This window comes from Bombus affinis, chromosome 9 (genome assembly GCF_024516045.1).
Source record: "Bombus affinis isolate iyBomAffi1 chromosome 9, iyBomAffi1.2, whole genome shotgun sequence".
Classification (NCBI taxonomy): domain Eukaryota; kingdom Metazoa; phylum Arthropoda; class Insecta; order Hymenoptera; family Apidae; genus Bombus; species Bombus affinis.
The window spans coordinates 15259152-15285492 of NC_066352.1; the positions used below are offsets into that span (position 1 = coordinate 15259152).

Consider the following 26341-nt stretch of genomic DNA (forward strand, 5'->3'; position numbering starts at 1 on the left):
CCTAAAAAATTATTTAAGAAAATCCTTGAACGGTACCCTCTATCGAGAGGAAGAAGCGAGACCGCGCAATGTATTAATCTTGATATTAGAGTCGATTCTTTTAGCGAGATAAACGAAATACTTCTTAAAAACTTAAAACGATAGACGTAAAATAACAGCGAATATCCTCCTATTCCTTCATAAACGAAAACATTTCCGTTTGGTAAATGGCGCGAGGCTTTCGCAGAGCGCTGTAGGGCCCCGTCTGTCTGTCCGCCTTATGTCGCCCAACTCGAATCGATTCCGAAACTAACAATGCACGGGCCATAAGCCATTGCACGCTTCTCCGTCCCTCTAGTTGTTCCCGCACTGATCGTTCTCCTTAACATATATCACGAGACTTTTCGATTTTCTATTCTCTACTGCTCCGCCCCTAAAAACGCATTAACGCGACAACTCTCCGAAATTGAAATTCAGAGCGCGCCCGTGAAAAAAAGAAACCGACCAACGGGAAAGCGTGCACCGCGATAAATATAAATCCTCGACCCATCCCTCTTTTTCGCTTTGTGTCTCTCTTTCATGGTGTTGCAACAACGCACAGCATCCGCGAGGCGGTGCCAACGAACGAATCGAACGAACTCGTGGCACGTCGGAGTTCGCGTGCCATACACGGGAAGGAGGTCAAACACTTCGGCGATGCGTCGGCCTTTAACCCCGAACGAAAGACGGGGCTGAAAAACGTTCGCCTCTTGCTCCGATGCACGCAGTTAACAAGTGTCTTTCGTCGGACGAATGTCTGTTCTTTCGTAACGGAACATTCTCCGCGTATTTGGTACGCGCGTACACGGTCGTAATGATACGTAGTTCGAATTAAACGATCGTCCCTTTGATTCGTATCTCTTTCGTGACAAATTTGTTTTCGATAGTAAATACGGTAACATAATATTACGAACTGCGATACACCGAAAGAAGACTGTCCGCGGGATTGACGCTTGAAACTAGAATTATTCGTTGCTATTACGAAACGAAAGAAATACAAAGGGTTAAATTTCCAAAAATTCCACTTAACGAGACACCCATCGTCACCTGGTATCTCTCTATAACACTGTAACCGGTATCTATTGTTGATCGCTATCAAAGAACCGATATCAAAGCGATTCTGGCGGTAAAAACTGGCAAGGTCCCAAAAATCATGTTTCCGGATTGTATCGTGGCGCGATCGACGCAGAGCGGTCTGCACAGCATGCAGGAGTATGTATTTCCCCGGGTCCGGTGTCGAGCTTGCACAGTAACTTTAGATTCTTGCGGGATTCACCGGCCAACGACAGCGTCGTATTTCCGTGTCGGGATCAGAAAATCGCATTGGTGGGCTGTAGAGGAAGGAAAGAGAGGAGGAGAGACGTTTCACGGTAGCAGACACGAAAAACATAGTTAACAGCTGCTACCGTCACCATCGCCGCGCCGCCACCGCCGTCTCGTCGTTTCTCTCTTTACCTCCTTTGCACTCTCTTTTCGTTCCGTCTTCGTCTATCTTTCCCTCCGGCACCTGTCGCGTCCGTTAACGCGAGACTAAAATACGAAACGACGCGACGTAACTCGCGAACGGAATCGTCTCACGGAACAAAACCTTTCGTTCGACGTCGCTGCGTCTCTGTACCACCAGCGACCGCTTCCTTCGTATTCTTACGCGTTTGATGATCGTGCATTAGCCGTTTAAGTACCGTTCTTTGTACATGGCATGGCCAAGGATAAACCGCACCGTTCAAATCTTGAACGGTATTGTTTTAAAAAAGAGCAAATTTTTAAAACTGTTCGTGGAACGATCATGAATTACCTTTTTAAAGAAGAACGAATTACCTTTTTACCCTTTTAAATTACCTTATTAAACATTGAGTTTCACGGTTGTCAATTTTGATTCAAGTCTGCAACTATTTTTTATTTTATAAGTTTGGAAATACCGTACCTATCAAAAATTAATTATAATTATTTATGGCCGTTGGTCTTAATTCTTAAAAGCTAAGGACAAACAACAACGTTGCGAACAATACGCTACTATCTAGAAACTAAATGAGTGAAACGACAAGCATCTTGAGAGGTAATAGATTTACCTTAGAAAGAATATGCGAATTTTCCTTTACAAGATTGAACATTTTCCCGTAATGTATATTTTAATATCTCTATCTTATACTATAGCTTGAATAATAAAATTCACATTCGATATATACTTATCGATGATCTTATCCTTTGTTACTTTTAGGATCCGCCACTGCGCCCCATGACTTCTCAACAGTCGGAAGACACGAACGATACACACTGGTCGCGTGTACCCGATAGCGACAGAATTACCGTGTCTCCCGGCGACGAATTATTCGCATAGGTGGCAGCCACCTGAAATACTACGCCCGAAGATAACCGGAATACATCTCGATCGATTAAAACGCTCTTTGTCCAACCCGATTGCCTAACATTATTACGTCATCGAATGTAATCGTTAGAGATAGGATCAAATACGTCGCGAATATACTCCAGTGTATTTAAATTCAATACTCGCGAATAAACCGCAAATTTATGTATTTGTTGCTTCGAAGAATAGACATAACGCGTAGAGTAGAATACTCGTACGATGCTTGTAATTCTTTCAGGTTATAAAGTTAATCTTACATGAACCTACAAACAAAATTCTACAGAATTAGATCGGACAACATAGACAATTTTGTTACAAATGAAATCAGGTATCGACAGATTTTATTCCATATTTTCGACTTTCTTCCGTCCCCCCCCCCCCCCCTCCCCGCCTCGGTTGTACTAGTAATTACAGAACACTTTGTGCATATATTGAAAATTATCTCGTCGTTGATAATCGTTCGTTCAGCATATAACGAGTTACACTTCGTTCGGCTAATTCCTTTTTCGCATTTGTGACTGGACGAATCGTTTCGGCGAACAGTTCACAGATCACCAAACGCGTCGTTCCATTTCGTATGCTCGGCTGCGAGTTATCAACGTGGGAACGAGGCTTTATCGTTCCACGTACCGGACGCATGCGAATTGGAAAACGGTCGAATGAAAAAAAAAGACGTATCCTCACCATGCACATTCACCAACTTTATTCACGGTGTAGGTGGACGTATGTTTATATAGGGTATCCCAATTTTTTCCGATCAAGCTTTCAGGAGTTTGGGGTGTTGCACGGGTAGGAAATTTTACCGTGCAGTTGTACAAAAATACGAAATAGGAAGAAAGTGGCAACAAACTATTACGATTAAGCTATGAATGTTGGTTAGTATAGATATTATCATTTTATAGACATTACGTTATAGATATTAAGATATATAGATATTACAAAATATAGATATTATAATTATGATGTTATAGATATTACAAAAAACGCTATGGAAAAAAGCGATTCACAGTCAAGAAGAATCATACTGTTACGAAAATTATAATGGCTAATCGTTTTAGATTGTACAAGGGCAAAATGTTTAAAGATACCGAACACCCTGTATGTACATTTGTAGAGAACCACAGAGCAGCGAACGAGCGATAAAGGAAGAAAGAAAAGTCCAATCGTCGGCGGGGCGTGACGAACCGATAAAACAGTCGCACTGGCAGGAGTTTTCGACGTCGAGCCCGCGACATCTGCAACCAAGAAATGGCTGGCACCCGATGTCGTTTTCCGACAAGCGTAAAACGCTTGACAGTCAAATTAATTGAAAGTTTTAAGGTAATTGGAATCGATAACGCCGAGGTGAATAAGAGGTAGCAGCGGGCAGTCGGCCCTTCGGAGGTGGTTGAAGGTGTTCGCAGGGGGTTCTCCGGCTCCGGAAATACCAGGAAGAGCCTCGAGAGACAGAGACGATCGAGGGGGAACATCGTTGAAACCGTTCTCTCTAACTCGGTCATATTCCTTCCTGTAATGGTTCCTCTCTTACACCCGCCACCTCTGATATTGTATATTCCGGCGAAGCAGAGTGGAGAACGACCATGATTAGGCCCGAGGTCTACTTTAATATCCCGCTGCCATCCAATCGGTCTAATTGGAATCGAACGTACGAATTTCACGAGGATGTGGTCTGGCAGATCGTAATGTTTCCCCGCGCGTATAGTATATGTACACAGCGTGTCTCGCAAGATCGGGGCTTGATCGATGCTTGGATCAAACGTATCGGAACATTGAAAATTTCGAGCTCTTATAACGCGAATTTACGCGCGGCCCTACTGCGTATGCAGGACGGACGTTGTTCCAATCAGCAGAGACGACTAACCCGACGTTGATCGTAAACCGATGGAAAAGCTGGTCCACGCATCTCTTACGAGAGAATATTCTCTCTTGTAAGAATCCGCGGATATTGGCACGATCGCGTGAATTACTCGTATGCGCGTAGGATAATCTACGAGTCCGAAGGGAATCGTTACTTACGCGCCATGAACCCCCTTAGCGATTCCCTCGATAGTACGCGAAAGAATAGCTCCCGATTTTCGGCCACAATTTTCTTCCTTCCAGCAAATTAATCTAGCTTTTACCGTACGATACTCTCTCGAACATTAAACGCGGATGGTAGACGTACGAAACGGCAATAGCCTGTTCCCCTTTTATTCTCAGCTCGAAAAATGAGCCTTTATTTCATCGGTGGAGCGTAAGGAGAGCCACGCTTCTGCCACCTAAACGGCGCAAGAAACGAGAAGTAGACTCCGTTATAGCGGAGAAGTCGGTATGGTCTCCCCCCTGCTGCCACCCTCGGCCAAAGTCTTCGTCTACCTAATGCAATGGTTTATCGTTAATATTTCTTCCAAGTAATATCGGTTCGCGCCTCTTAAGCTACAAGTTTCTCTTATATTCCGTGGAGAGCTCTAAGAAACGGTTCGTTCAACTTCTATTACTATTCCTGCCGATATATTTACATTCGCGTTTTACACAGTCCATCGGATAATTTGAAACTGAACGAACATTCGTAAGACGAAAGTATCGTTTCGTTCTACCAATAATTTTATCGCGTTCTATCCCACAAATGGAATACGCTATTAGATCGTCGAATCAATAGGTAAACGTTAATCGACGAAACCTTGTTTCGGTTATTTTATAATTATAAAATATTTAGATTTTTCGGCTCTTTCAATCACCAGCTTTGATCTTCTCGGAAGGAAAAACGAATTCTCTTTAAAAACTATCCTACGTTTTCGACTAATTCTCTTGAATTTTAAACCAACGCAGTGTCGCATTTGCCAGAACAGTCTGTATAAAATACTGCCAAGATTCGATCGACATGGCCAACATCGATAGAAAAAGAATCGAAGAAAAAACAGTAACCAGAGAGTTCTTTCGTGTACCGGTGACCGAGTACAAACCAGTACACGATGCAGAGGCACGAAGGCAGATTAAACGCGAAGCCCGCATAGACGCGATGTTCTATCCGGTCGAAACAATTAAACGTAACGAGTGCCACTATCGAGTAAGAACGTGCGAGCAGCGAACGATGCGAAGAGATGGCCGAGGATCGACGAACAACGCGGACCTTTAGCCGAGTCTTCATCGACGTTAATGGTTTCCAGAATTAAACCACGACTCGGGCAACGTGGCACCACTCGCGTACCGACGTACATATACATCGCTGCCGCACGTTGATGTACGACGATGATGTACGTAGCACGCCGTTTTCTATCGTCCCCGTGACCGATACCAAGAATAATCTAACCGTTTAATCATCCAACTTAATTTCGCAGACTGCCAGAGAGAACGTAAAGCTAACTCGGGAAAAACCGGCACAGAGTCGTTCCTGCTTTTTACGCTCGAGTCGTCGTTTCTAAGCGAACGCTCCCTATCGAAACTGTAGAATCGATGAAGATGCGTTTGCCATTGCTCGTCTGGTTGCAGTTTAAATACCTTTCTGCTTCAAACGAACAAGAAATATACGACGTCAAAATTTTGTTGGATATCCAGAGATCTGAAAGTACAATTTAGAATAACATCGTAGAAGTCAATTCCGAGAACTTTGAAACACATTTCACAAGAAATACCAAGGTTCAACCGAGTTGGAGGGATATTTCCTTTCGTTTTATCTCGTCGCTGCTACTGATTCGCGCGTATCATTATCACGGCAAACTCCTCTCGTAAACTCTGTCAGACTATTGGCAAAAAGATGTCAAATTTTTGCGCCAGATCCACCCCGGTAAGATCAATTCTGATTCATCAAAGTCGTCGAGTCAGTTTTTCATCTAGTCCGATCACGCGTTGAGTAATTGTCGCTATCGATAACTGCAAATTCAATCGTCGAATTTAATATCTACGGGACGACGGGACTATCGAGCCGCGCCCTAGTCGTATCTTTTTTCTCTCGCTTTTTTTTTTCTCCCGCGTATACGTATTTGCTCTTCTTGGAGACATTTCTACAACGACAGCTTTATTAGAAGTCGTCCCTATTCGTTACGCGAAATTGAACGTTCCCGAGATGAATTTCAACGAGAAAGATCGTCCGATTAGCGCAAGAGAGCTACTACGCGATATACTAATTCGTAAATGAAAAATTGAGCGATCCTTTAACGATACAAATACATTGGTATAAAATCGACTACATATGTATAGAACGAGTTAGAAATCTAAAAATCCATGAAATTCGCGATTCGCGTATTGTATAGGACATAAAACACACATATATAAACGCTCTAAAAATGGCAACTACCTGTTCCGAGAGTTCGATAGGGTGATTATTCACGTAGGTCAGTGCTATCCGCAAACTTACCCAATATCATGCTTCTTCGCGTCATTTATTATACAAGAAAGAGTATATACGTATACTTGTGCACGATACAAAGCAAATATAAAAAGGAATAACGAATAAAGATTTCTCAGGCGAGGAACGAACAACTCGAATAATAAATGAATCGTCAACGGCTATTTTAGTCGTGGCTGTTTGTAATTCTTCCTGGACATAATTAAAACCTGATTAAGGACAGCACTGATCCTATAGGTGACACAAATATGCGTACCTACGATAATAGATACGTGCGCGCAAGATGGATAGAAGAGGAGATAATGCTTAGCAGCCACAGAGAGTAGCCGAAAAGATGGATTATCAGGTAACCCGATGTGGAAACTCGATTATACACAATGTGTTGTTCGTTACCTTGATACTGTCGTAGCAAGCAGTGACCCGTCCGTTCTGCACCTCGACGTTAGCTGGTGGATGGGCGAACTTGCACTCCGTGTCAGGCCTGGTACACTTGTTGCGCTGGAACTCCCTGCAAACCTCTAGCTGAAGCCATCGAGAGTCCTTGCCGTTCAGTAGGTTATTCATGTTGACCATTGCCATAATTTCTGGCCCTGGAAGATCGCGGGACTCCTTTCTTTAGGCAGGGACTAACGCAAAGTCTGGTTTTTTCTACCGACTCTAGTTTATCCTCCTTCCTCCGTAAACCGTGGCTGTCCGTATGCTGCTCTTCCACGTAGCCTCGACTCTTTAATCTTGTTCACTCGCACCGGCTAATCTTCCCAAGGATACAATTGTTTCGCTTTTTTATTCAAATCGACTCGCGACCGCTCATTGGCACTTGCAAGAATTTCGACGAGCTAAAGAAATTCATATCCGTTCGTTCGTTCTTTCTTTCTTTCTTTCTTTCTTTCCTTCTTTCTTTCTTCCTTCCTTCCTTCCTTCCTTACTTTCTTTCTTTCTTGCTTTCTCTTTCAATTCGCGTGTTGGTTCTTTCAGACTATCGACTACGGTACGACACGTATCGCTTCCGCTTTCAATCACACCAGGCCTTTCATTCACGTGCACAACCGATGAATCGTAACCTACGAAGCGTCCGCTTTCGTTCCCTTTGTCTTTTCATCGATGGAACGACTTCGATGTATATAAAGGTTCGATGCTCGAAACGAGCCGATTTTACGATAATAGAAAATTCAATTTTATCGAGATCCAAGTTGGCGAAAGTAGTTGAGATATACCGTCGGAAAAGCGTTATATAGGCCTTTTATGCCTCGATGGTAGTTTAAAGGATCGTTTTCGTTAGAACGGTGTGCAACATTCTTAGAAATAAATGCTCCTCGCGTGAAATTTTATACATTCGTCTACGTTGTACCGATTCTAACAAATATTTACTTATTAACATAGAACGTAATTCAGAAGATAAAGAGTCGAAACAGACACTTCGTTAGCGATACAAACAGATGACCGTGCAGATATTTATGTGAAATAATTTTATAATAAAAGCATACCACGACTAAAAGGAAATTATCGAATCGATGAAAAAGTTAAGTTTCCATAAATGCATAAATATCCGCGCTCTATCGACCACGTTCGTTCAAAACCTGACACCTATTCGCACGATAGCTCGTCGAAATGCTCGCAGGTGCCTCGAGCTTCGATACTATGGTAAATAATGGTACCTTACGCAAGAAGTGTTTCTTTCAGTAGGGTGCGATCTTATTGTCCCATGAACGAGTCCTGTGACGAGTCGATGATCTTCCAAGAGCTCGGACGATCTTCCTTGTAGATGAATCACGATTACAAAACTCGCGGAAACCGGACGACGTAATCGACGACGTAACGAAGATTTTACTTTATCCGTGTGTTTGAGCGCGAATTAACCCGTCGTTACACGTTTCTTCTCGATTATCCTTTCCTTTTCCGAATTTCTCGATTTCTTTTCCTCTGTTTTAATTGCCTATGATTCGTTGTCGCGTATTATCGAACACCGTGCGTAGCGTAAAAGGCTTGCGATTGTCAGCGCCAGTTCTACGAGAAATTCTAAACTATATTTAGACCGCCGATGATCACACACACGCACACACACACGCACACACCGTTATCGCCTTGCTGCTCTTTATCAAACACAGTTGTTATCGATCGCGGTACGTTCAGTCGTCGTAACGCAGAGACCGAGTTTCGGTTAGCTCCGTGCTAGCTCCAGGCGGTGTAAAAGAGAAAGAGAGCTGTTTCCGTTCCTTTTTCTTTCTTTCGAGAGACTTTGTAATTCCAGCTAGTTTGGTAGACGTGTACGTTGATCGTCGCGTCTCGACCCTTTCGATGATTCACGTAGAAACGGTTGGCTGGAATAGGAACGCGTTGCACCCTTCTACTCGAGGAAAGTTGGCGGAGGAAGATATTCTCACAGTGTGAAAGAAAGTGAGGTAGAAGAGGTGATATTTATGCGTGTATATTGTCAGCGATTAGGCGCTCTGGCTTCTGCGTTTTTAGGCGTTTTGCGTCGAGCTTCTGCCACGGTCGACCTGCTTTGCCTCTAGAGACAAGCTAGCGCGCGAAAGATCCTCTCTCCTTTTTTCGATTCTTCCTACCGATATTCGACTTGCTTCGATCTTCCTTTTATCTTCGCACGATGCACTCGGAGAGCTTTGGAGGGCGCTTTAGCAACTAGAGCAAGTAGTAGTAGTAGTAGTAGTTTGGGCAAAGCTTGAAAGCCTTCGAGAAGCTATAAACGTCGACCAACGAGTGTATGCTCTCTAGGAACGCGTTGATTTTGTTCTTTATCGAGTATATAGGCTGATTGTTGCTGCATTCGAGTTTTGTTGCACAGAGATATATATATATATATATAATATAATATAATATATATATATAATATGTATATATATATATATATAAAGAGAGAAAGGTGTGTGTGTGTGTGTCAAAAAGCCGGTCGTGGTGTCCTTCAAGCCGGTTCTGAAGCTAACGCGTGTCTTGTGTGTAGTCTACTTGGACGAGAAAGGACGACTCCGAGGAGGTAGTAGTAGTAATAGTAGTAGTACTAGTAGTAGTAGTAGGCCGTAAGAGAAAACGGAGCTCTCGAATTTTTCGGAAAGATCACCTTAGCCACGGTTGCGCTTCTTGGAGAAGGGGGCGAGATAAGGGGGTGAGATAAGGAGCAACGGTGACGCGATACCGCTGAGGAACGGTGGATCGGAGGAGAACGTCGGACCGAAACGTTGGAAAGAAACGGAGGGAGAAGAAGACTCGAAGGTTGGAGCAGATTTGAGAGTAAGCACGAAAGAAGGCGGTAGGCGACAAAGCGGGTAAAGAGGCAGGGGGTCAGGGGTCCGGTTGTGTGTCGGATCGTGGAGATCGTACGCGATGGAAGGGTCGGGCCGTGGTGGTGTGCTGGATCGGGCAAAGGGAAGGGGGGTGGGATAGGAGAAACGTGGAAACGGTAAAAGAGAAAGACAGAATGGGGGAGGTTCGGTAGGGGGAAGGGGGGTTGCGAGTTAGCAAGTCACGTTGCGTTTCCGTTCCTCGGATTTACGTCATTTATTCGGCGCACTCCTGGTTCCTCCCGCGGTCGAACTCCGGATTCTGCTGTTCTGGAAACATACCAAAAGCGAAAACTCGCGTTACTGCGGATGCAAAGGCTTAAAATGCTTCTTGTTTCTGGGGGCTGCTTGTGGAGGGTTGTGGGAAGGGTGACGATCAGACTCGGTGAAAGGCTTTGGCTTTCGAACAGAAAGATACGTAGATAGATATAGATAGACAGATAGATAAATAGATAGATACGTAGATATATAGATAGATAGATAGATAGATAGATAGATAGATAGATAGATAGATAGATAGACAAAGGATATATGTTCGTAGGGATTTGTATATGTACGTGTAGAGGGGCCAAGTGTAAATGGATGATAAAGCAGAGGCCGCGAATGGGCAAAGGTAAAGTAGAAAAAGCGCAGGACTACCAATGCAAGCACGCTTAATCGAGTAAGTGAAGGCATCGAGGACGCGCGATCCTTGGTCGATCGATAACTTATTACGCAATGGCGGCCAAAAGAAAGTTTAAAATCGATATCTCTGTGCGATATTTTATACGTATCTATATTTAAAATTCCATTATCTTTCGTTCGCCATTGTATATGGAGTCACGATAAAAACGAAACTGATCCTATGATTTTTCTACCGGGTGTAATTCCATCGTTCGCACGAGAGAAACGAAAAATAGATGCTAATTAGATTAGATAGTCGCGATGTAAAAATTGGTATCGATTAACGATACTTTCTCGACGTAATGTTTATAACGCGATTCCACGGACACGTGCCACGTCCAGACAACGAAATCTACGTCTGGTGCGTGCAATTCCTATCGTTTAATATTTCGTGCGATACTTGAGAAGAAATATCGAGTATACCGATCGAATAAAAAGAGTGACGTTTAGAATTCCGTGCGATTACGATATAAATAATAAGTAAAAAGTACATATATGGGATATTGCTTCGGTCATTGAGTCGTCGGGTATGAAATTGCGTAAGCGCAGGTATTCGACGGGCAAAATCACGCTATTCTTATCGATATCTCGAAAAAAGATTGAATTCGTGTGATCGGTAATGACCGATCGACGAAAACTTTCGCCGCGCGCGACACGAGTAATCGATTCGGGAGCAAACGCTACCGCAAGTACAGTTAGTGGAACCGATGTAGCGAGATCGTAAATCGAAGTACCAAATGGCGGCCCATCTCATTGATGTAAGCGTATCGTCGATAAAAGAGATACAGCGAGGTCGTAAAATCGGTCTGGTATTTAAGTTTACGCGTTTCGAGAACCGCAACAGTAATTTCAGACATACGCGTAGCGTAAATTTTCCAAGAAATTAGTCTCGGATAAAAGGTTGAAGCTGGAGAATACCGATCATTCGGTCACTCGACAACGAAAAATTCGTTACCTCTTTACAACGTAGCTTATAAATCTTAAAATTTTCAGAGTCTTTGATAAATCTTTCGAAATATCTCAGATTCGATGACTTTCTACTCTGCCAGCAAACCAATGATATCAACTTTACGACTTTGCTCGGCATCTCTCTCGGCAACTATACACGGTCTAGCATTTGCTTTATGTACGAGTCAGAAACAGTTAAGGTAAAGAAAAAGAAACGGCCAAAGAGGGTCGGCGAGAGAAACATAGTACAATTTTCCGTCACGCGAGTAAGCCGCTTACGAAAAGCGGGCCCGAGGCGCTCCACTCGTTTCTCATGTTACCCAGGAAGAGTTATGGGGACGTATGCGCGCGTTCAACGCGCTAGAAAATGCCGGGAAGAAAAACGTTTTCGTTCGAACCGTTTGTTTTCGCGGGGATTCTCCTGGCCACGAAAATCGTTACCATTCGAAACGATTCGACGCGTCGATTCTGACCGACCAGCGGCAATCGTACCCGAGTTTCTCGCGATTAAATAAGATTTCGTCGAATATTCTTCTCACTGACATTTTCCAACACGGTGATAAAAAGAATTGCTCGTATTGCTTCCTAAGTAAATATCGACGAAACGATCGCGTCGTTAATAATCGTGTTAATTCTATTCCTGATACGAACGAGGAGACAACTGTTTATCAAAAGTATCGTATTAGTATCGAACTCTCGAAACTTCTCATCTAACCACTCTATTCGTACAAACGTACACAATTCGTACAAATAAATATCGGATTTTCGCTGTGATAGATTTTGAAACTTGCTACGAAACCTAAGGAGGAGCTACTTGCTAATAAGATTACTCTCAAACTGCGAACGAAAAGCTGCTTCCTGTCATTTTTCCTCTCTTCTTTCTCTTCGTTAAAACGCCGCAATGTTATTCATTTTCGTAACACAGCGATATATCAAACGATAGATAATAATAAATAGGTAACTTTAGCGAAATACCGTTCTATAGTAACTTTGAGCGAAGCTTCAAATTCGCTAAATTATTGTTTCGCGATAATTTTAAACGATGAAACAAGGAAACTACTAAAACTCGTATAACGTTATTCATACAGCGTAACGAACAAACGGGAACTCTCTCTTTGTTCTTATTTCGCTGCTTCTCTTTTGCTTTCATATATATATATTTTTTTTTTTCAGCTTTACGATAATAATTGTCCGGTCTTTAGTGCCGAATCGACGAACTAGTGAAAAGATTCTTTATGAAAAGTAAAGTAAAACGAAGCAAATTTATTGTAACAGAAGATAGCGACATTCGTTCGAAACTTCTTTTTTATCAAGACTTCTGCTATCGTTCGATAATCGAACTTTATCGTTTCGAAAGATACTCGATAACGTCCAAGCAACTTGTACTTCGTGGAACTTTGATATTCAGTACAAATATCCCAGTGTATTGCACGAGTAGCTTTCCCTTTTCACACAGCTAATTCAATCTAAAAGATTACTTGAAAATTAACCTTTTAATTAAATCTCTTGGTTAAAACATGCACTGGAATATGGCAAACAGACTTGTAATTTACGATAGAAATAAGAAATAATAATTTATACGTATTTGAAAATAAACCGTCGAAACATTTTGTTTCGTATCGATAGAGATAGAAATTGGTGCAATTTCTCACATTGCGTCATAATCTGAGGTATGTGAGAATCGGAGAGTTAACAGATACGACCTTTCGATCCATTGACTTAATCGTAGCGATCAACGAATACGGAACAGTCGATTATTAAAATATAATAAAACAACTTTATGAATGAACTGTTACAGCCGGTATTGCGAACAAAGATAAGAGCAGTGGAATATCAAGAGTATCAACCACGTATTGGCATGGTATACCACGTATCTCTGCCTCGTGACTAGTTTTTCGCGTACTCTCGAAAGACTTCGTTCGGCTCTCTCGGTCGAATCGATATACGTGCACGAATGCGGCTTCGAGCTTCGTCCACTTCTTTCACGTGACTACCGCAGAAAAAGAGGGACGACCAAATCAATATCTCACACAGACTTTTCGTGATCGTCGACGTCGACGTCGACGTCGACGTCGTCGGGGACGCCGCACAGCGCATTCGACTCATCCTACCATCGTAGGACGTCCTTGACGTCTGCATCGAATTCGTGAATCGATCTACCGAATACCTAATTGTCCCTTTGTATGACAGTCTAACGGAGTTCGAAACCTTACACCCACTAAACAACAACCAGCTTCGTCCAACTACGAACAGGGATCGCGACAAATTAGATACTGCTTCGTGATTAACTGGGAATTTACGGTATCATCCGTGTTCCAAATCATTAATATTCTCAGTTTAATTAGAATTCGTGTTTAAGTCCAGGAATGAGGAATAACCTGAATTGTGTGAAATGTAAATTTGTATAAAAACACCTACGCGTAATTACATTTATTCGATCAATTTGAAATCATCTAAAATGGAATGATAAATTGGCGAGACTGTAAAAAAACTGACTATTCTCCGATTTCGATGATTTTTGGATATGTCGTAGAAAATCGATATTTTCGACAACTTTCTCCTATACGTATAAGGCCTGCGGTTTCGCTTAGTTTCCAAGATGTTCACGAAATACTACCGATACTAGCCATTGAATTCTGCCCCTAGCCGTACGTCTGTGGTACCGCTGTCGTTGGTTATCGGCTCTTACGAGGCATCCGAATAAAATAACGCCTAATCCAAACCTAATTCTTATCCTTTGTTTACAGTTTATATAGGTTTCAGACAGATATCCTAAAAATCATCGTCGTCAGGGGACAGTCAGCCTTTCTACGGTCGATAAATTTTCTATCGTTGTAGCATATTCTTTCATTTCTTTTTTGTTCCTCTTTTTTTCACACTCCCATAAAAATCCATATCAAAGTAGAATATAAGATATCTGATTCACTTGCAAACGAGATGCGTCAATCGAATATCAGCCTTCAACGTGCCTTTAAAAACGTCGAGAATATCGTTGAATGGTTTGATCGTTGATCGAACCTCGTAAAGTCTCTTCATCTCGATATCCATAAAGAACCGACGCAAATAAACAAGGTAATACTCGTTAATCGCATCCCACGAACGACTGCACCCCTTTGATGCAGATCACGCGAGAGTTTGACGTTTCACCTTCGAGGCGCATCCACTTTGCACCTACAGTTTCGTGTCTATTTTATAATGCCTCTACTAGAATTGAACACGGCTTGCTACGGGATTCCGTTCGACTGTAAACGTCCGCTGATCCGGATAACCATGCTAGTACCACGGTTGTTGACGTCGCGTCGTCTAACGGAGAGCGAGAGCGAGAACAAAAATAAAGGGAGGTGAATAGGCCAGGGGACGAAGAGGAACGAGAGAAATTGCGGACGGGAGAAAAATAATTTTTAACCTTTCCGATCGACTGCTCCTGATTAACCAGACTGAAACGGGCGAACAACGCCGTCACACGCGGTAGGTCACTCGAAACTGTTCGTGCGAATTTGTTCCACGATTTTTCCTTCGCTCGGCCTCGATTAACCCTCTGACCGACCCAATCTATGTCTGAACCAAGATTTTAGAATTATAAAATTTAGAAATAAAATACAATGAAAAAGAGTGACGTTATAAATGACAAAATCTTTATTTGAGAAAGCTCTGGGTAACGTTAAATTCTACTGGGAAAAATCTCGAATAAACATTTTGACTGTTATCGTTTACAAGTATTGGATTTTTGATATCCCAATCATCGATATGTCCAGGATAGGAAAAAAAAAAAAAAAGAAACGAAAGGAAGAGGATAAAAAGAGAGGAATTGGAATTAACGGAATGAAACAATGAAAACGACCATCCCGGTCTGTACCCTCTCCGTGCAACGAGCTTAAGAGTTGTCGCTGGCTGTAACGGAATTAGAACCGATTAAATTAGCTAAAAGGATTTTGGGCATACAGCGAGGTAGACGAGGTGCACCGGTTTCAATATTGTTACAGGTGAAAACTGTTCTTTCGCTGCGTGTACACCGACACGTAGCCCGTAAAATTAACGACATCGTTAATTAGATGGATAGAGATTATGATAGCGGAGATCGTGGGACGGTACCGCCATGAAATATTTCCCATCGGGGGCGAGTTAATCGAAAACGCTTTCAGGTTAGTGAAAAACAAAAAGACGAGGCGATTCCCGATCGTACTTTAACTGGGCAAATTTAAATTATCGCGTTAGATACTTATCGTTAGCTAATCGGGTGAAATAAATTCTTTTAGACGAGGGAATCGAGATAATTATCGCACGAGTTCTCGAAATCAAGATAAATAGCGGATTTGGCAGGAAATAAAATCCCTGATAAAACATAGGTAAATGGGCTGTTAACGCATTAACGACAACCGATTTGCGATTAAATTTTTTCTAAAATGACTAAGAGGCTAAAAACGACGGCTATGCGTGCTAACGATACGTTATTAATATCAGTGTCTGCGAGAAATAGAGAATTTCTTCCAAGTATTTACTTCAATTTCATGATATTGCAAATCAAACTTTTAAAATTCTTATCCTTATATTACAATTTATAAAATCGTGTCGTCGATATCGTTAAACCGTGTTAAAGAATAATCGTTATAATCCGTTCGAAAGAAAAATTGATCCACTCTGTGTCGATAGATCGTTTGTAAGAAAGCCTATGCGAAGAAACCGTTTCGCCGAAGCGGAAAGCTTCAAGCAAAACGGTAGAATGAAATCGCAAAGAGAGGAATACATTTTTAGATTGTGAGAGTCGCCGAGGTGGAAGCGTTATTTCTGATACTTTCGGGGGCAGCAATATTTACGACGGTTCCCACCGCCGTCGTACGTTTGCATTCTATTGAACGCAGTATGTGCACCAGGAGGCGAGAAAAGAGAAAGAGAGGATATTAGAAAAAACGAACGAGAAACAAATTCTTTGGAAGGATCTTGAAATTCACCTAGTCAAGCAGCGAAGAGAAAGACGTCTTCCTCATTCACTGTGCGAATACGTGCATCTGTGTATGCAAGTCTAAAACCTCCGCACGAATTCCAACGCGGTCTGATGTCTTCCTGCCGACAACGAGTATTTCTTCTTGTTCGTTTTTGCATATGCATCCCCGCATTCCAGGGCATCTGAATATATGTATACGAACACGAAGACGACAGTGTCGTCTCGCGCGACGATCACGAGCTCTTCTGCATCGATGAACTTCAAGAAACTTCCAGGATATCCGCAGACATACGTTCACGGACGATTCGTCGATTCCAAGTTCGTTCATTAAAGAGATTACCAACCGTACGAAATTCTTGGTAAACGCGCTAAAAGTAATTGGCTGTGGAATTTACCGTCTATTTTACCGATACTCGCCAAAAAGCGGACGAGGCAGCTTCCACGAAAGTAAAGGACAAAATTTAATAATTCGATCTCGCATTTTGCTTTCAGAGAAGTTGTTAATTCTAGCAATTGTGAGTATAGATTTTGATATATCTTAATCGGTTGATATTGATGCCGATGTTCCGAATAATTTCATCCATTGAAATTTCATTACAAATAAAACGCATAGCTGAAATTCAAACAGACGCTTTATATAGATATTTATAAAACAAATGATTTATGTAGACATCTACTTATTAGACTTATCGTATACCAAGTTAAGGTCGCCAAGAAAAGGGATAAGAAAGCAAAATGCAACCTGGAGAAGCGAGAAACCGCAGGTTGAATAGAAAACAAACACACCGAAGATAATCGATGATTGTCTAACACCTGTCAGAACAGTTCACCGTGAAATACGTGTCAACTGTGGTGAATGCGGATCGATGAAAGGATCCAGTGGTATCGGAACAAGACCTTGAGCTTTTATTGCTCCGCAGACAGAGGTTTTCCCTGCAAAGTACCTTCCCTCTATGGCCCCGCACAAAAGAACACAATTCTATAGAAGTATACCTACAACCCGACAATCTTCTTAAAAGGTTAGCAAAAGTCAAACATCACGGAAAGGTAAAAAGCGTGCTCCTCGACGGTTTTGATTTCACTAGGAAAACATTTCAGACGAGTCTATTGCGACCTCGCGACCCGTCCCTATAGGCGATCGTATTAACTTTAATCGCCAACAGATGTTAGTTAGAGTAATCTCCTGGTAATTGCACAACTTTGACTCCTTCCTTTCAAATCGCTCAAGATTTTCCATAATATTCTCTACGATTAATCGAATCTTAAAAAGTCGGACCTTATTAAATTCCGGGGCTCGTTATCGCCAAATTCATTGCGTAGAACGTCTTGTATAAGGAGATAGGCATTTGTTATATATAACGTATCTATAAGAAATTGTTAACGATATTAATACGACGGCGCGTGTATTTACTTGTTGATACTTGAAACGAGTTATTCCAGTATTTTCGTAGCAATTGTTTCTCATTTTATCTATAATTATTTTATACTCCATATCGCACCAACGCAATGTCCTATTCTGAAACTAGAAATCCACGCAAGTTCTCCAAATAACAGGTGATTTCATCCAGCAATTACCCATGATATCATCCGCATTAGACTTCAATGCACACTTTGTTCCCTGCTACCGCACATCCACCAGTATTTTTATCTCAAATTTACATTCGTTAACATCATTGTACGTATTGTTCGCGGAAGAATACTTCCGACCATAAAGAAGAGAAAAATGGAAAAACAAAGTCATCCAAAGTGTTAAACTTTTCAATGTTTTCCGAAACCTCCGAGTAAGTAATCCAGTGATGTAACGAAGAAAGAAACGCGCACGCTTCTCGCTTACGATATAATCAGAAACGATCAATCGTTACGACGAAAGGAAAGTTACCGAACTAAATATAATAGCCTCGCTGGTTTGCTAAGTATTTAACGCGAAAACAACTGAAATGTTTCCTCGTGGAACTAAGCTGAACGAGCCAACTTCTACAATAAGACCGAACGCCATACTCCAAAAGCCGCCGGTATTATCAGCTGAATGGAAAACAATGGCGATATTGATCGGCGATTCGCGGGCATCGGTTCGAACCTACACCATTTCACCTATGTCTGCGTCTATGTGTGTACACTACCGTTCATAAATATCTAGACGCTTTCGGCGAATTTCTGGCGACAATACGTAAATTTAAACGATTATCGGTACTTAACGAGTCCTTATAGAGTTAGCAGACTGTATAAATTCCAATTATTATATGAATTTTTACTCATAATAAACATTATAAACTCCAGTTGAAAACTTAGCAACAACATATTACGATTAATCAGCGATAATCGATTCGTCATTTTTCCCCTGCTTGAAATAATTTGCTTCATTTTTTTAGTTAAATATGTTACCGTCTGCTCGCACCAAAGCAGTTATCGAATAGAGTCTTGAGAATTTAAGTATCTACTGCAATATATTCCCCGATGTGGTTTATATACTTAGAAAAAATCATTGAAAAAATCACTTTGGCTTCTGAGGAAAAATCTCTCGTCTTACGTATACTGACAAAGGCAATCGAGCGTCCAGATACTTTTGAGCGGTAATGTACGTCGTGGGTGGCACGCACACGCGCGATCACGCTCCGTTTTACACCCACATTTTCGGAATTTAAGTGCCTATGAATTAACAAGTTACCGCACATTTCGTGAAATACCGGTAAACTCTGGAGAATTATCTCTACCCTTCGAATTTGTATTTGTTCATGAGCAAATATCGCGGTAAATTCCTTCGAAGAAAAATGCGTCTGTCAGCGTGTGATTGTTCGGATATAATTCGGGAAAACTAATAAACTGTCAGTCAGATTTCCAATTTCCCAAATTTAGTAATTACTTTACTTATGAATTACCCACGCCTATCTTTGCGAGTCATTTCCTTTCAGTAAAAAATAAATTATGTATTTACGTATTTATGTATGAAAATTAAAACTGACCCAAAACGAATATGTCTTTATCGACTTTTAATCCCATTATCACGTCATCTTATAAATAAATCGCAAGTTCTTCGAACGGATCGAAATGAAGCAATTTATTTATAATTTATTATCGATCTCTTATCATAATATATTTTTCCCCCATTTTTTAACGAGTTATTTCTGGTTTTTTAATATATAAAAGTAGAAAATGTGAGTAAATATATCTATTATTCTATTAACGTTTGTGCTATATGGTTTGTGATTTCTTAACTTTCCCCAATAAACTTCTGCTAAAAACATATATCTATCGATTCTAACACATGTTTTGTATTTATTTTTTTAACCCGCACAATATTTAGACAGCAACTCGCACCATCAATGACATTCAAGCTAAAGAGAATGCAGTTGAAAAATATCGAGGATAAAGATGACCAGACACTCTATACAATTTGTCGAATGTTTAAGCAAAATTGACTCGCAAATGAGGACATTACCGATTTTCCAAGAAAATTTTCCTTTGCTAAAAATGTACTCCTCTCTGAACAAGCTCGCATTTTAATTTGTCTTCCGCGTAATTAGGCATCCGTTGCTAAAGAGAAAACCATATTTTCGTTTCCTTATAATTCCTAAAACGTGTTCCGTATCATAGACAAAAGAGATTCTCAGTAATTTCTCCCATTCTCTGATTCGATTCCGAAAGTGAATAGGGTGGATAGGATGTCGCTTTCTGTTGGAAAAAGCGGTCGGCGCATAGAAACTCGTTCCGACGGCAAATATTCGCTGCGTAATTACACGGCTATTCCTACCGAAACAGTCGAGGGGTACGGTGATTCCGTCGTCGAACTTGGTCAAAATGATACTACGATACGTTGAGACTCGTCGCGATGCGTATGCTTTCGCTAATGTACCGAGGCACCTTTCCTCACACCGAATCCATTCTTTCGATAGGTACCTGTTTCTCTTGTCGAATTGGCAGCCCACGAAACACGTTACACTAATTTCAATTTTACTACGTGGCAGCACGGGTCACGAGATACATCGTTCCTGAGTTTTCTACTATTTTCTTAACGCGATTGCTTACTGAATTTTACGATCGACCTTGTCATTGTAATACGCTAAAGGATATGGCTGATAGATTAAATTTTTTGTTTAGGTAGAGATGCGCGGACATTGTATTAGAGTTATTTATGTAATTTTATTATTTTCTTCTATGCCAGGTCTTTCACCGCTTGAAAGATGAAAGGCGATAGAAATAAAAATGAAAAAGTGGCAACAGCGAAAGGTTGAAAAACGAGAAATAATTTGCAGATGAGACAAATATTCGAGCCTATAACAAAATCGTAGAAAGAAGGGGTGAAAAAGTAGAAAAGTTAATGTACACATCTCCCAGCCCTGACCAAACTATCGTCGGTTGGGAAAATATAATTAGATAAAACATAAAACTGTCGCAATATACAAGGACGTGGAGGGGTGGTAAAAAACCGCTGGAAAGCAATTTGACGCCACAGAGTAGATGCATCGGGACGCTTTGAAGCCATAAATTCGTGCAGGATGGCGAGGGCGCGACTACGGAGAGGCAGTCGTCCAATCGGACGTCGCGCTCGGCTTGCTCGTTCATGCATTTCAACGCTTGCAAATCATTCATTCTGACTCATTGTCGAGAAGTCGGCCGCTATACGTGTACCGTCACAGCAAAATGCTCTCAACGATGAAATTCCACATGGGAACATTCTGCACAGGCGTATGCACGCGTGCGCGCAACGACCCAGCTAGGCGAGCGCGTTTCGACCCTGTGCCCTTGAATATTTATCGTTTTCTGCGAAATCAAATTCTATCGCAATGAATGTACCATCAGCCCCGGCTAGTTCGGTAGGAAAACAGAATTACGATCGGCCCGCTTTTAAATTAAAAACAACCCGACCGTTTTCCACCTCCACCCCTATCAACTCCCTTTTTTCTGCTCTGAAGCTACGTCGAAAAACATAGCATCGCTAGGGACAAAATTTATTACGAACTTGAAATATACATACATAGCTTTAGGAATACGAACCTATGGATAACTCGTTAAGGAATTTTTTAGTTGATTTCTCTAAAGTAACGCAAATTGAAATAATAATTTTATTAAAAATTCTACTTGAATTATACTATGAGCTTATTATTAGTATTATTAGTTTAGTATTATACTTCAATTATACTTAAAGGGAAAAAAATAACTAAATTTACAACAGGGAAATAAGGGGGAAAATATATACATACATATAACTACTAGATCTTTTGGAGAAGTAAGCGAAAAAAATAGAAAAGTACACATAATACGTAATTTTGTAAGCGACAAACATCTAGCCATATAATACTACTGAATTTTTCACGCAACAGCCCAATTTTTTAAATCACAAGAGAAACAACAGCGTATAGAACTATGTTTCATAGCGCTTTGAAAATAAACAGGTACATACATCCCAAACGTAAAATAAAAATACATCTCCATAATATGCAATTTTTCGATTGGTCTCTACACGTAACGCGAAGAGATAGGTCAGCCACGAGGAAAAAGAGGGACGCAGACCGAGATACACGTGAAGATTCGGTTGAAAAGAGAGAGAAAGGAATGTAGTAAGACTATAAGTTCGTTCAAGCGTCCGAAAAAGGGGAACGTAAGAACGCCCGTGGATTTTCGTTGATGTATCGCTCGAGGCATATGCGCGCCAGTGGTCCGGAGAGAAAGGGACACCGATAGATCGGGCTTGATGACAGGAGAGAGAGAGAGAGAGAGAGAGAGAGAGAGAGAGAGAAATATTTGTAGGTTACGTTGGCGGGTCAACGCCACCTATCTCTCCCTCGCGGGAGCAGGCTGTCACGGGACTAAAATTAAAACGAGGCACACCCACCCCGCCTACACATATACGCGATGCCCAGAAATGTTCAGGGACAGACACTAAAATCGACCTTAAGGCTTCGAGCTTTCTCTCCCTTTCTCTTTTTCGTCGTTAACGTTGGCAACGCGTTATATACTACATATATACAGGGTGTTCCAAAAAATTGTGGTCAGACTTCAGAGGCGTCTGATGCTCGTCAAAAGAAGGAAAAATACATTATTAAACGTGGATCTAGGTATCATTTGTTCCGAAGTTGTAAGAAAATTTCAACTATGAGCCTGTAATAGTCTAACGAACTATCGTATTGTCCGCCACGCCATTTAAAAAAATATGGCGTACAGTAAACCGGTTAATCGTTGAATAAATTGACACAATGAATCGAAGATTATCATCTATTATCGAAAGATAAGGGGAAAGCTAGTGATCTTTCAACGATACTTTTATGAGGAAACGCGTCGAAACCCTTGTCGAACGGAAGTCATATTAAACGAACGATATAAAAATGTCTTATAATTGCGGAGCTAGTGATACCTGAACCCCCGCCTGCTACCGCTAATTTGCTCGTTTTGACGAGTATTACATACTTCTGAAGTTTTTGATACATCCTGCGCTTTACGTTCGTCCCTTGTCGTTGTTCCTTACCCCCTTTGTGCTTTCAGCCTCGACGACTCGCCTGTCCTTTAACGCAAAGCGATGCCATGTCTCACGAATTGCGTTGTCGTTCGCAAGTGTACTTCTTGCGCGCGCCACTACCTCTTCCTGTTCCCTCCCCATCGACTTTCTTTGATGAGTTTCTAATAAGCGCATGCAACGTTATACGCTCACAACGTATCTGCTTCTATATCCTCACTTTCACCGCGTCACACGACTACGATGATTCTTGTTATCGCGCACGTCTTTTTTTTCGTACGCTTTCAGAGTTCACATAGATGCAACTGGTGCGCGAGCATCTCTATGCATATATATATATATATATATATATATATATATATATATATATATATATTGCACGAAAACGAAATTTTGTCGGACGTAGAGAGTTCGTAATCTAGATGGCCTTCCCGCGTTATCGATCGACCGGGCGTCGATAAGTTTTCCGTACCGACCGCGGAATTGTGGTGATTATGTTGTCCTAGAAGAGTCGCGCGACTACACGGAGGCAGAAATACCGTGATTAGAAGGACATATATCTTACGCCTTACGCCACGTCGTGGCGTCGCGTGTAACCGACCGGGCGATCTGTGAAACGATTTACGACTTCGTGGGCCAACTACGTATAGATCCTGCACAGCCACGACCCAACGAAAATTCGTCCACGGATGTTTTGTGGAGATTGTAAATTAACGACATTTGATATAAATGTGATTTTCTGTTTGGCACACGACCAACACGAAATGGTATAAATAGAAGTTCCTCGCCGGGGATCCCTACCGCGTTTGTAACTCTATACACAATTTCTGTGTTTTATTTTCGGGAACGGTTTTACCGTAAAAGCGTGACAAAAACGTGAAAACGTACGGAGCCGAGCGGCTCGCGGGGAACTAGAACTTCTGACACACTATTAACCAAGATAATTTCGACTCAGTTACGTCACACAATCCATAACACACCGGTTACTCTGTCTTTCTCCCTCTCTATCTTTACTTCTATGTATTTCGCTTCTTGTATCTTAGTATCGTGAATCGTGATCACGAACGATGATGTCATGGGGTAATTCCTACCGATTCTAGAAGAACTATTCACAATCATCTCCGTTGGAAATTTCCTTCTAACGCTAAACTACCAAATGTATTAAAATGGTGCATCATAAATATTTTGTTTTTACGATTTGTTTGTTTTTACTAAAAAGATACAGGGCTGCACGACAACTACATTCAAATACATATATTGAAACTTGGTAATTCTGATAAATGATAAAATGAAATTCATAATAGAATAGCAAATACATGATATCTATTTTTAAATCTTCCTGCAGGGAGAATTGAACAATAGTTTGAACTATCTTCACCTACGGCAAACACGATAATCAGAACGGAAGATAACAATGAAACAGATAATATCTCTGAAATATGGAATAGTAAGAGTTAGTGATACGCTTTATGCAATTCAACAATTTGTTCAGATAAGAAAATACAAATATTTTACTGTGTGTAATAAATACGTTTAACACAAGTGCATCGCTTATCAATTTATGAGTAAAAATTACCGTGCCATAATCATCAACGTGCGCAGCGAAGATAGTGGAGACGTAACGAAGATAAAATTCCTGCACTGCAAATATGTGTCGACACTATCAACCTAACTGCCAAGGTGTATCAGAAAAAACGACTCAAAAATGTCTATCATTTATTTGTGGATATACTTGAAGCCGACCAAAAAAAATGAAATTCCTTTAAGTACTACCAAAGCAATCAAATTCATAAAAATTACATAAATTGATATGTTGTATTATGTACTTAAACAGTGTGTGTATATAACCGTAGGTGTACAACATTGGAATAAAAATATCCTAGATACATATACGATACTTGAGAATAAGGAAGAAGGAAGAAGAGTCGGAACAGAATCCAGATTTCTAGTATTGATTGCCAGTAACTCTAAGGTAGTTCTAAATAATCAGAACGAACTCCAGTGTTTTTAGGGTACTATATGAACAACTGACACGGGTTCTAGCTCAATTTCAATTCTAGTCGAATCGTCAATCAACTGAGTTGTTTTTAACATCATTCAAGCATCTAAAACAAACTGAACTGTAAGTAGCAAATCAGAAGCACGGATATAAAGAAATGACGCGACGCGGCGCAACGATTGTTCCAGCCATAAGCGCAGAGCAGTTTGCATCCTATTACTCATCCTATTACTCTTCCTATTACATGCTCGTTTCGATCTGCAACGATCCTCCGACACGCGTACAGCCTACACGACAACGCCATAGGTGTGACTTCCTGCGATCGTCGTAAACAAGGACATCACGTTTTAAAAAGGGTTCGCGGCACGGAGTAGTATGTAGTAAGACTCAATAAGATAAAAGACACCGAGGTCGGAATGTTAGTGGGACACGCCCACGAAGGTACTGTAATTCGATGCGTTAGGCCACGCACACCGATACGTGTAGGATGCACTCCACACACTTACACATCAATTCGTTCGACATCCTTACGCCACGTAGAAATTTGCCTTCCATTATGTCCTATTACGGGAATATCATTTATCTATTCGCCTTGTATTCCGTTAATTAATCCTCCGATTATCGAAGGTGCAGTAGAACATCCATTTATTACCCAAAAACTTCATATCCATTTTATTGTTCGACTATCGTCGTATCATTTCCCGTTATTTAGCCTATTTAGCATTTAATATGAGATTAATTTTATACGCGTTAACACCTTATGTGTAATGTCATCAAAGAGAAAATTCTACAAGCTAATGGTCACAAAATGCATAATATCGAAAGCATTTTTAATATTTTAAAATATTTGTGGCGTTACAATTGAAATATTCCGATGACTTCAAGAACAAGCAGGAAGTAATTAAAGAAAACTTAACATATATTACAAACTTGTTAGCACGTTGAATCTAGTTTCAAACAGGTTAATAAAAAAGTTGAGTTTTTCTCAAATCCAACAACTATCCTGAAGCAATCTTGTTTAAGCAATGATCTTATAATGCCGTACACTACACACAGTATAAATTTGAGACCATAATCCTCATCAGTAAACAGCTATATGTCCCATTCATTTACACATAAAATAACGCTGCAAAAATCGTTTCGTATCGTGATTAACTTCTTTATTGAAGTATTTAAAGTGAATGAGAGAACAATACAAACAAATATATAAGAAACAATGCACATTATTCAATTGGCAAATCCACCAATTCGTACAAACGATTTTCAAGTGCATAATCAACATGATGGAATTTATTATTATTATTGTTATTATTACTATTATGATTATTATTATTATTA

General features: G+C 40.9%; 1 protein-coding gene and 1 long non-coding RNA gene across 14 annotated transcripts in view; one reads left to right on the forward strand and one right to left on the reverse strand.

Moving 5' to 3' along the window:
- The window catches only part of LOC126920482 (probable serine/threonine-protein kinase yakA), a 383981-nt gene that overhangs the window by 354347 nt on the left and 3293 nt on the right, over positions 1 to 26341 (reverse strand). For 10 of the 13 annotated variants that reach the window (XM_050730929.1, XM_050730930.1, XM_050730925.1 and 7 more), the window contains exons 2-3: positions 8363 to 10273; positions 7101 to 7456 (exon numbers count right to left, since the gene is read on the reverse strand). The exons of 1 other annotated variant lie outside the window; for it this stretch is intronic. In XM_050730929.1, the coding sequence (XP_050586886.1) occupies positions 7101 to 7286 (186 nt within the window). In that variant the 5' untranslated portion in view covers positions 7287 to 7456; positions 8363 to 10273. Of the gene's footprint in view, positions 1 to 7100; positions 7462 to 8362; positions 10274 to 26341 lie in introns of all 13 variants that reach the window. 2 more of the 13 variants (XM_050730928.1, XM_050730926.1) reach the window with 2 other exon arrangements.
- The window catches only part of LOC126920496 (uncharacterized), a 215230-nt gene that overhangs the window by 60414 nt on the left and 128475 nt on the right, over positions 1 to 26341 (forward strand). The window lies entirely within an intron of this gene.